This window comes from Zonotrichia leucophrys, chromosome 4 (assembly GCF_028769735.1).
Source record: "Zonotrichia leucophrys gambelii isolate GWCS_2022_RI chromosome 4, RI_Zleu_2.0, whole genome shotgun sequence".
NCBI lineage: Eukaryota > Metazoa > Chordata > Aves > Passeriformes > Passerellidae > Zonotrichia > Zonotrichia leucophrys.
Window position 1 is genome coordinate 52,971,815 of NC_088173.1, and position 12,399 is coordinate 52,984,213.

Below are 12,399 nucleotides of genomic sequence, written 5' to 3' on the forward strand. Positions count from 1 at the left end.
GGAGAAGGGAACTCAAGTCAATGATATTAGCTCCTGGGGTCAAATTAAGGGAAGCTACAACGAAACCTTGGCTAATGCTCCAGGACCACAGGAGGGTGGGGATTTAATGGGTGGTAGTGTTTTCCTAACTTCACTCCCATTGTGAGTATTTTTTAGATTACACTGTTGTGCAAGAAATTTATTTTAAGGATTATAAAAAATATTTTCCTGTAAAAATGTGTATTTTTCTAAGCCCAAGAGGTATCTAGAGATTAGGATGGCTCAACTGGTAATAAATGCATTCAAATAATAGTCATTCTTTCCTCAAAAGTACGTGTAACTAAGCATAGAAACACACAGCATGTTTTTGTTTGCTTGTCTTAACTCAGCAGTGAGACAGAAGTACCCAGCTCCTTGTGCTCTTCCAAGGAGATGTTTTTGCCAACAGTGAACTAATACATGCAGCACCAAGAACTGGTTATAATGAGCAGCCTGCTGATTTTTAAATACCTTTCTGGAACTTTGGTTTTTGAATAAATAGCCTGGATCTCACTTTTGTATAAGCTGATTAGAAATGCAAGGAGTTTACAGTAGATAAGGATTTGGCCAAGGAATTTTTTTTAGGAGTTTCTCTCTACCACAGTGCTGTTTATTGTAATGTTAGATGAACAGAGCAGCATTCCCATGAGCTATTCTAACAGGAAATGGTGAAGAACAAGTTCATTCACACAACAGTGCAAGTTATGTGAACAACCAAGCAGTAACACGGGTGGATTATCCATCCTGGGTGGAGAAGAGGAATTGCACCCTGCCCATGTCTGCGGATGACATGAACTTGAGGGACTGCAGCTGATGCTTAGGTGAGCAGAGCCTCTGTTCAGAGGGAGCTGGCCAGGCTGCAGGAGTGATTGACAGACACTTCATGGAATGCAGTGAAGATAAATGCACATCCTTGCACTTGTGACCAAGTAACACAATTCATCAGGACAAGATGGGCGAGCAGCTCTGAGGAAGAGTACCTGATGATGCTGATGGAGAACAAGCTTAAGATGAACCAGCAGCTCACCTCTGTAGTTGAAGGGGTTATAGGGCAGGTCATACCGACCCCGGAGGGTGGCACTGGAAAGCCAAGAGGCAACAGCCACAAGCTGCAGAAAAGAAATTACAATTGGATTTAAGGGGAATGTTCCTCACTGGAAGAGTAATGCAGTGAACAGGTTGCCCCAGAAGCTGTGGAACCTTTACCCCTGAAGGCATACAGAACTCAGCTGGAAAAAAACCTTGAGGAACATGGTCTGTTTTGTCTTTATAGTCTTCATGGTCTTTAAAGTTGACCTTGCTTTGAAGTCCTCTGTAAGTCTCTAATTTGCCTAGATTGGTATATTCTGTGAAGATATAGTATAATTACACAACAGGATTATTTGGTGAGTTTGCCGCAATAGCATTTGAAAAAATATAGCAAATTTGGTCTATCTCTGAACTTTTTATCCCTTTGTATTTATTTTTTAAAGCAACAGTTAAATATATGTGTTCTGAACCAAACTTCCCCATTTTGGACAACTTAAGTCCTGAGTTTTCAGGACTAAGACATCCCCTTTGGATGGTACACATTGGCACATTCCTTACCTGATGCTTCTCAGAGGAAGTTGAGTTTACAGACACTTTCAAATATTTTGCAACCTCTTTTAAGTACTTGAATATCTTTATACTTTGAGCTTTGTGCCCCTAAAAGCATGCATTTGATACTTTTCTCTTATATTGGATATTGTTTGCCTGTTCTTCAGTCACACAGTGTGGTTCAGTGCACACATTGCACATTCATATTGGTAGCTCATGCCCAGCTGCTTGGATTTATATTTTTTTTTCCTGCTGCAGTAGCTTTTATCACAGAGTATAAGATTTCTTTTGTGGTCACAGGCTGGTAGTTTTGAAAGCCAATATAGTTAGGTTCTTGCATTTGGAAACCATGTTTTCATTTGATTTCCTTATCTTAATGTATCCTAGCTTTTTTTTAGCTGTTTCTTTTGAATGTCAAGGCTTGAAAGCATTATCCATTCATGCCTATCAAATGCAGTAGAAAGTAAATTATTACACTTTTTGTTTGAGCCTATTCCTTCTTTGTTTAACTGAGACAATTGCTAAGGAAAAAGAACTCTGGAATGTCAAGTAGCAAACTGTCATTTGCCACCTTGTTCTCCTGTAAACAGAAATGAGAGATTTAAACATGGGTGTGGTCTTATTTGAACAGAGCACTCACTTTAAATCAAACATGCTTTTCCTCCTGGAACTGCTTGTCTGGATTTGCTTTAGGGATAACATTTTTTCCACTACTTTTCATTCAACAATAACCCTGGGTTCCAGCCATTTGGGCTTCAACAATTTTAGGACTTGTTTCCAGTAACTGAGGCTGAATTTTTAAGACCCCAAGCTCCTGGATATCATTCATGCAAGTAGCATTGGGTGTTTCACCTCCTCTGGAGCTCAGATGGGGAAAATGAGAGCACGACTGGACTGCTGTGTGTTTTTCAGTTTGCAGTTTGGGGCTGGGTTTGAGGTTACAGGCTGACTTCACAATAAAGCTCATAACCTGTGGTGGAAAAGTGTGGGTCACTGACTTCAGCAGAACTATTTCACACTGTTAAACTTGAAAAATACATGGGTGGTGGTTCTCATTCTAGGCATGTGCTTGTGTTGTGATCAGTGATGCATGTTTATATCAGATTTCAAAGCCTTTTACAAAAGGAGCCATTATAAAATGAAAGTACACATTAGAATTGATGGGATATGATGTGAAAAGTAATTTCTGTGTGAATGAAAACACTGTAGGAGTGAACAGAGATTAGATATAGAACATTTATATCACAGGTGCACTTAAATCCAAACTAAGGGAAGCTGCAAAATCTGCTTTAAGAATAAGGTGTTTTTTGCCTAAAACAAATGAAATTTTTGAAACTCATTGTCTTCTTTATATTTTCATAATTTATTATGGATGCCAAGTTTTTTTTTAATTTATGATTTATTTTCTTAATTATACAGAATTTTTTAGCAGCAATCAGCTGGAGGCAATGACTTATGTCAATGTCAGTAATGAAAAAGCTCATTTGAATGACAGGATGGTGGCATAAATTATCATCAGAGATACTCTGTGTGTATGCTATTTAGATAATATGAGAAAAATACATTGTCCCAGTTTTTTGTACCTTTATGGATTATTCAACTGAGCAAAATCCTGGCTGTCCAGTGCTCCCACAGAAGATTTTCTGTGTGCCTTGTGATGCTTCCCAGGAGGTTAGAATGGCAGCACCCTGCGGTGGTAGTGTAGAGGGGAATGCAGCTTCTCTAGGAGACCTCCTGGTACCCTGAAATTCTGAATGAGAAAAAGCCCCGGATCCAGAAGCCTTGCAGAGCTGCTTGGGCATGGGGAAGGGTCTCAGACTCCTTTCCTCACTGCTCATATTTCACTGCTTTCCCTGGGAACCCCTCTGGGCACCCACATTGCTGCTTGGAGGGGGATCTGCAGCTCCTGCAAGGCTTGGCTGCACAAGGGCTCTGCTATTTGTGTTACCAATAATTGCCCTTACCTGGGGTAACTGCAGATGCCTTATCCTCTGATCAGCAGAGCTGCCCTAGTGATCCTTTGATACCTTCTAAAGTTCATTAGGTGCAATTCATGCCATTTCTTAACTTTCCCTCCCCAGTCACATAATTACTTAATAGTTTCAAATATTTATTGAGCATGAAGCTTAATTAGGCTGTAGATGAGCATAACATTCAATACTCCCTTGGGAATGTGGCACATGGCTAATTACAGCTTTGTAATTAGCCATGCAGCAGGCTTAGAAGAAACCTCTGAAAAGCCTGCTGAGCCCCAGCAGTGAAACAGAAAGAGGGGTGAAGAGTGCAAACCTTGTGAAAGCAAAATGAGGATTTAAAAGTCAATAGAAAAAAAATTCCAGCAAATTTTGATTGGCCATCTGAAAGTTTTATTTGGGCTAACCTTGAGAAGCAGGAGAGAAGGGAGTGGAAGGGCAGTGAAGAAGAGAAAAACTGGAGAAGGGAAGAAGCTATTATCTTCTGAGTGTTGAAATACTTCTACAGTCCTGAGTCTTACTATAGGAAAAGCTTGTGCTCCAACTTGAAGAGCTGAGGCTTGGTTATTTACATGAATGCTCACTTGAATAAGCCTTTCTCAATAAATCCCTGTTTATTTTGAGTATTTCTCGTACTGAAATCTCTGGAGAAGATCCTGTAGCTTTTATTTCTGGATTATGTGAATCAGAAGTTGGAAGCGTTGCAAGGATTTTGAATAAAAACGAATTGGAGGAGACAGCTACTTAAAATTTCACTCTGTAGAACAGAGTGCACAGAAGTGCCTCAGAGAGACTGGCTGAAAGAGTCACCACAGATTGAAGCAAAGGCAGTGTGGTGCTCAGCTGTCATTTCCTATTGATACAGCAAAACAAAGAGCAAAAGGGAAACAAACCTGAGGTTTTAAATTCCTCTAGGAATTAGGACCTTGTTTTTTCTGGTCTTCAACTCCTCACCTGCTGCCATCCACGGAGTTCTTTCATTGGCTCAAATTTTTTTATTTCATGCGGAAGTAGGATATCCTCTGAGCTTCCTACATCAGCAGGTTTGCACATGAGGACTCCCATCCAATTACTGACACAGAACAGGAATGCCTGTGAAGCCCCCCTGGTCACCAGGTACTGCAGGATGGCTGCAGGTGAACTGCAATTTTATCTTCCTGTGACTTATTCATACTAATGCCACATTCCTAAGTGTTGGTGTTGACTGGGGTCACTTTCTTCACAGTGGCTGGTATGGGGCTGTGTTTTGGATTTGTGCTGAACACAAAGTTGATAACATAGAGATGTTTTTGTTATTGCTGAGCAGAGCTTACACAGAGACAAGGCCTTCTCTGCTTTTTCACCCTCCACTCTGGCAGGGGAGTTGGAGGTCAGTGGGAGGCTGGGAGGAGACACAGCCAGGACAGGTGACCCAAAGTGACAAATGAGATATTCCAGACCACGTGACATCATGCTCAGTATATAAGTGAGGGGTGGAGGGAAGGGGGAACATTTGGAATTTTTGTCTTCCTAAGTAGCTGCTATGTGTGATGGGCCCTGTTCTCTTGGAGATGGCTGAGCACCTGCCTGCCCATGGGAAGCAGTGAATTAATTCCTTGTTTTGCTTTGCTTGTGTGTGTGGCTTTTTCTTTCCCTATTAAACTGTCTTTATCTCAACACATGAGTTTTCCAGCTTTCAGTCTTCCAATTCTTTCCTTGATCCCACTAGTGGGGGAGTGAGTGAATGGCTGTGTGGGTTGCCAGCTGCAGTGAAACCATGACACTATGTATTGGTTTTGAGCATCTCTGAATTTCATTGAGAGCTAAATTATTCTTGGGGAAAAGAAATCTCATTGAAATAAATAAACATTATAACTCTATTTAGAATTATTACTGGCTTTTTAGCAGACCACAGAAATAGAGACAAGCCTCATTAATTGATAGTGAAAAGCACCACTTCTTTCTGAGATAACACTGTGGAGCAAGTATTTGAATGTGCAATTAATTACTTTTGTTCTGAGAGAGTGAAAAATGAGGTCATGTCTGTACTTCTCATTTTCATGTTTGTGTTTCACAGAGGATGAGGATTTTCCGTTCTAGTGGTTGCAATGCAGTGCAGAGGTTTAGCTCAGCCCTTGCTTAGTTCTGTGTATCCTAATAAAAGCCTCAGATTAATACAATGTTATCAAAACAACATGATGCCATAGTCCTTTCTTATTGTAGCAATATCACACTTAACTATATCACAAAAGCTAATATTCTGATTCTGTGACTATAGCAGTCATCCTAGTGAAGAATCATCTTTAAATTTCTTACCTTATCTTTTAGCAAGGTTTTCAGGTAGCATCATGTTAACATCATTATGTAGCTTCCAAAATGACCTCACTGACATGCAGTGAGTTGAGAGTGAGGGCAGAACAGGACCTTCTCTTCTCCCCTCAGTGTCTGCAACGTGCCCAGCCTTGCTGTTGATGCAGAGCAGAGAAGGAGATTGAGTTAAGCTGCCTGAATATGGCCAAACTGTCACAAAGGGAATTAGGAATCACTTACTAGCACACTGTAAAACACCCAGACTTCCTATGTAAACAAGGCCAACTCTAGTAAAAAAAAAAAAAGGAATGAGTGTTGCTTTTACTAGTAAGTTTGGCCATTCCTTCCTTTAATAGCCCAGTGATGCATTATTAACATAGCTGGATATTTTAAGCTGATCTATTACTGAAAAAATAAAAAGGAAATTATGTTCTTGGCCTTGTAAAGCATAGCTTCACCCATATTCTCTCATAGCTCAAGATGAATATCTTTCATATTCCCTGCTCATAGTTTTCAATTTCCCTTCTTTTGTTTCACTAATGAGAAAAAGGTAACGCTTCAGTTAAGGCAAATTAATATTCCAGTAGCTGAGAGGAAAGATTAATCAGCCCAGGATTTCTTACTGGTGCATTTTTCTGCCTTTAGGTTTGGGAAGAGTTCTAGGTTTTAAAGCTTTAAGAAAAGCTGTTAGAAAAGTCCCAACAATAGTGGAGGCAAAATGTAGCATCACATATACATAGAAAAGTGTGATGATAACCTTCTGACACTGGTGCATTCCCCTGGTATTTAGACCCTTCAAATATTTGTAGATATTACCATATTTTACCTTAGTCATCATTTGGCTGAGCTTAGACATACTCAGGCCTTTTAGTGTTTCCTCATAAATCAAACTGCAGCCCATGATTACTTTAGTAGCTTTTATCTGAAGCTTTGCCAGTTTGATGACATCTTTCTGGGACCAAGGTTTTATTCCAAATTTGAAGACAGAACTTAAGTCATTGCTGCTTCTAGGGTCAGTCCCAAATCTAGAGTCCATGGTGCTAAAGAAGGATATGGTGAAAGCTTCTAAGATGCAGGGACAGCAGCAGGAAATATGTAATACTGGCATTCTCAGAGTTCAGACCAAAGGGAATATGTTCCCTTCTACCAGAATTATTTTTGCATGTGAAAAAAAGCCTTGATGGAATAAGAAACTGCTAATGTGGAAGTCAGTTTGTTAGTCCTTGAGGTGAGGGTATATGGGGAAGAAAATTAAAAGCAAAGAAACTCTCTGCTTGAATGGATGTGGAAATAAGTGAGTTTTTGCTTTCCCCATCTCAGTCACTTTGTCCCTGGGCTGGAAGCTGTCATCTGCTTTTGGACCAGGTAGCACCAAATGAGACCTTCTGTAAGGAGGAAAAAATGGTGCTGTTATAAAACAAAACTGAGGTATAAGAGATAGAAAACGATGCAAAGAATGAAGGTGGTGTCACTGAGCACAGGCAGAGGAGCACAGTGCACAGCTGATTAATTCTGCCTTGGATAGATGCATGTGGATGGGAAGCTCACTGAGCCTGAGGGCAAAGCAAAGGGATAAATGGCAAAGTACAACATTGGAGAGGGAAGGGGGAATTGCACAGCTTGTGCTGAGATGGGTGGCAGCTTCATTAGGAAGGGAAGGTGTAGCAAATGTTTGGCACTCTGGAGGAAAGGGGTCATTTAGGGCTTCTTGAGTTCTCCTCCACTGACCTTCAGTACTGGAACAGATCTAATGAGACACCATAACAGTTTCTCATAATATAAAAATTACCTCAGGAAAAGAAAAATGGTGAAAACACAGTCCTTTTAAAGTTTTATGTTATTTTCTATGGTTTTGGAAGGTTGGCAAGGTAGCTTTACCTGCAAGGCTATATAGGCTTTCTCATTTTCTGAGTAAGAACTACAGTTTGCCACTGCTTTCTCCTGAGTGAGGAGATGTCTTAAATCTGCTCCACAACGTAGGAAGTAAAATAAAATAAAATATTTCACATCCAGAGTTCTTTTTCATCCCTACAGCCTACAGACATGTTCCTTGCTGCGGGAAGTTGCTGAACTTACTTGCATTTGTTCACTGGATTACCAGAAAAATATTCTAAAAAAACCAATGCAGAGAGAAGTTATTTTTTCTTTCTGAGCCAAATAGAATTAAATTCTGTCAGTGAGAGATTGTTTCTAGAACACATTTGTCAGATGTTGTTCATTTCCATGTGAAAAAATTATCTCCTTTGCTAAATATGCATGGTGTGTTTGTTCCATGCTATGAGCAGTGCTTATGGTGGGTTGCTGTCATTTGTCAAATGAAAAGTGAAGGCTCAGTTCCAAGATCTTAGTCACTGTTGTTCTGAATATGTGGAATCTCAAGGGAAAAAAACAAGTCCTGTTTAAAAAAACCAAGTCTGTCCTTTCTTAGGAAACAAGAACCCATGATAACCATTCAAAGTAATTACATATAATGACTCCTTACAAACAATTTCTTTAGTTTTCTTGAGTAAATTACATTACAAAGATGAAGACTTTGTTGGTAAATGGAAAGTGAAATTTTGCTTCTAAATTCATTCACATATTTACCTTTTCTACCTTCTCAGTGTGGATGCTAATAATTGCTAGGGAATTGTTATCCTACCTCCTTCCAGGTCTTTATGTTGGATTTCTTCCCTTTTTCTCATCTCTTTTTTTTTTTTTTTAATATTATAGCATGAAAACATCAAATAGGAGCGTATTTCTTGACATTTAAAAATCCCCTACTTTATCCAGCCTGAACTTCTGACTAGAGTCTCTCCCCATGGATAAGCACATTTTAGATTTCAGAATTTAGCAGTATGCTCTCTCCTTAGTTACAAGGTTGCTGTAAGTGGGCCGGTGTGGTGTCCAGTGCTCTCATTAAAGATCAAGGCAAAACAAATCCAACTCTGAAACTGCATTGTTATCAATCTCTTTAAAGTCCTGGAATAACTTCAGTTTGTGTCAGTATGCCCTGTCATCAGACACCCTGGATAAACATACTTTCTCCCAAAAACCATAGCTTCTGTTCAGTTAGAACTATATTGAAAAGATTACATATTTTTAAAAGTCACTACTGCCATCAATAATTTCATTTCCCAGCTACTCTGAGCTCATTTGGTTTCAATGCAGTCTTTTACAGAAACAATTTTGGAATTTAAATGCAAACCCTAATGCATTATTTTGTGGTGTGTTTTAAAACTTAGGGCAGAAATACTCCTGTGCACAGACAAGCTTAATGATATCTTTTGTATTTTCATTTTCAAGAGGCATTTGTCCCCTGAAGAGTTCCAGGAAGTCTTCAAAATGAGTATTGAGGAATTTGATCGTCTGGCACTTTGGAAGCGGAATGACCTGAAGAAAAAGGCCCTGCTTTTCTAAACCCTCCCGGATAAAATATGTGCTTAATCAAAACAAAAATAGTCTTGCCAGAACTATCACATGCACTTGCTGTTGAACCATTGTCCAGCTTCATTGTGTTAGTATGTGTCGGGGAAACAAGACAGATTAGATGGTAATGTGTTGGGATACAGAGAATTTGCTAATCTTGCATTTCCAGCTGGTTTTGTCAGTAACTCCTGGTCCTACCCAGTTTACAATGTGCAAAAAAAATCTAGCTTTAAATTTATTGTTGCTTGCATTCGTTGCTTGATGCAAATGGAAATTATGAAAGGAAGAGAAAAAAGTGTAGCTGTACACAGGAAATGCATCCAATATTTTGTTCCATTCAGTTTTATAATGCAATTTTTACAAAACCAAGTAAGTAATTATTATAGAAATTTGCCAGTGGGGGATCAGATGCTGTTAAAAATATGGTAAAAGCCAAAGAAAAACATATCCGCAAGTAATTACTACAACTGTTTATCTGTGGTACTTTTTAAGAATGAAAGCAGAAATATGGAAGCACCTTAATTCTACTTCTTATATTTAAACACAGTGTACTCTTTAAAAGATCATATTTGTCTAGAAGGTAACTAGCTATCTTTAATTACAACACCAGAGTTTTTATTTTATTAAAAATATATTGTGACATAAAACGGTTATAATTACAAAAATGTATACAGACCTACTAAGATTTAGTTCCATTCATCAGGAAAACTGAAGCCTTATACAAAACTGGTTGAAGAGTGTATTGTGCCAGTTGACTGTGTTTTCCTGTTAGCCTGGGGTGTTTGAAGAATGTTTTTTTTACATTTCATGCTGATAAAATACCATGTAATCTTAATTACTATGTAGATAGATATATCTATCTATAAAAGAATTATTTTCATTAATATATGTCCTAAGTGAAGGCATTCTTACTTTCTCAACTTTCCATCTTTAAACAGTAAGCCATGAGAACTGTGATGGCATTTGGTAATGGAAATGGAACAGTTCAGCATAAAATGTAACAAAAAAAAGCTTGGTGTGCTCTATCAGTAATACAGACAATTAGAATCAAATCCATAAAACCCTCATGCATTACTATTTGCATGTTTCTGTACAAGTCAATTTGAAAAAAAACAAACTATGTGATACTGGTGCAGTACCTTGAAACTATCTTAAATAACAAGCAAAGCTAACAAACTCTAAGCATTTGATATAAGTGTTAGACCTTAATATCTCTTCCAGCTGAAACACTGTATTAAATTTAATAGTTTCATTTGGTCAGAGGTATGGTTGCTGACAAAGAATGTTTTAAAGTGAGTTGCTAGTTTTTTGTGATACTAAATGAGCATTACAAAAAGTACATTTTTCAGCCATGTGTCAGTATTCTGCATTTTTACTGCCTTGGATGTTTGTACTCACCTCCTAGTTCACTATGTCTTTTCGCATTTCTTTAAGGTAACTGGTTAATATATGCACTACAACACACTATTTCAACTGACCCAGCATTGGAAAAATCATAGCATTGAACATGCCTTCTTCCAACTAACTTTCAAAGTCCATGCTGTTGGAAATAAATATTTTCTCATTACCTAAATGTTTTGTCTGATGATACAAATGTTTAAAAAAATTCATTAAAACAAAGACATAACTGAATGACTTTGCTAATGTGTGTATAATTTTTTAGATCATATTGCTGCTTTGGATAGGGTCTTCCCATTATGTTAATGTAAATAATATCTAATTTGCATTGTTTGCTCACTGAGGAGAGCATTGAGGGTACCTCTGAATGTCAAGTTACATTCAAGTTACATGTAAAGTTGGTCTTGATTTAAACAATCAAGCAGCTGTCACATCTCAGCAAGCAGAATTTGCTTCACTGGTGATGTACAGAACCACCAGCCTGTGTAGGGAATCATTAACCAGTGTCAAAGGAGAGTTCCCAATCACATGTAGAGAACACATCCATAATGCACTCCAACCTCAGAGTAGCTTGTTGCATTATTTTGTGAAAACTGGCAGCCCACTGAAATGGGCCAATCCAAAATGTGACCAGCAGGGTCCATTGCAATATGAAAAACTAAATCCAGGAGAACAATTGGTTGGAGAACCATGATGAGGAAGTTTGACATTGGCAATGACCACTCTTCTCATCCACACGTCCCTGGGACATCATATGGATTACAGGCATCTTCTCAGTGATTAAGAAAATCTCAGGTTGATCAAAGAAATCCATGTATCAGTGCAGATCAGGTTCAGTATGGATTTTCATAAATTATTTGAAATTTTCTTAACCACAGCAGCTTTTGTACTGGTATAGGATTCAACCTATGCTGTAAGGGAAAAGTGCATTACTGAGCACCATGGGCAATCAACTGCTCTACTGTTTTATGCACCAGCAGATGTGTTTGTGAGTGATGGTGAGGATGGTGAGCTCATGTGAGCTGTTTGACCCATTTACACTGTTTTGAGACAGTTCATCTCTTGTAATGTCAAGCCTTTAAAGTGTCTCTTGAAGGTCTTTGTCCTACCTGAGCTAAATCAGGTTCAACTCTTGCTTTTCATACCCCCATCTAGAGTTTTTAGCTCACAAGCATCAGTTCTTACCATAATGCCCAACTCTATTAGGAGTTGTCCCCCTTCCTCTTTCTATATTTACAGATTCCTTTATCATTCTGTGCTTCCTTTTATGGTGAGTGAAGAGAAAAAAAACTTCATTCAAATCCCAATGTTCAAAATGCAAGATGAATTTCCCCTATCATATTGCCCACTGAATATAAAGAAGGCAATGCCTCTGCAGAAGTACACATTGCAGGCTACCTAATCTTGGATGAAATTAATTCTATGCCTACAGTCTATTGAGGGAAATGAGCCAGTTTTTACCAATTGGTAGAATACCAGTCTTAAAACCACTGGCAGTTCCTAGACCATGTTACCAAATCCCTCTCCAGCAATCAGGAAAATACTTTGAGTTGCACAGATCTCACAAAACTCCCTAACACAGTAATTTTTTGTGCTCATTATACTATTCACTAAACAGGCATGCATTCAATGCCAAACACGCAAAAATGTTTTAGAAGACAGTCAGTTTATCAACTTACGTTCCTACTACCAGCCAAAACCAAAAAGGAATTTTGGCTTCCATACACAAAACCTT

General features: G+C 38.5%; 1 protein-coding gene across 7 annotated transcripts in view; it reads left to right on the plus strand.

Moving 5' to 3' along the window:
• ABLIM2 (actin binding LIM protein family member 2) overlaps positions 1–10,898 on the plus strand; it is a 129,258-nt gene extending 118,360 nt beyond the window's left edge. For all 7 annotated transcript variants that reach the window (XM_064711712.1, XM_064711714.1, XM_064711716.1 and 4 more), the window contains one exon: positions 9,144–10,898. In XM_064711712.1, coding sequence (XP_064567782.1) covers positions 9,144–9,257 — 114 coding nt within the window. In that variant the 3' untranslated portion in view covers positions 9,258–10,898. The remainder of the gene's footprint in view (positions 1–9,143) is intronic.
• Positions 10,899–12,399: the final 1,501 nt, after the last annotated feature.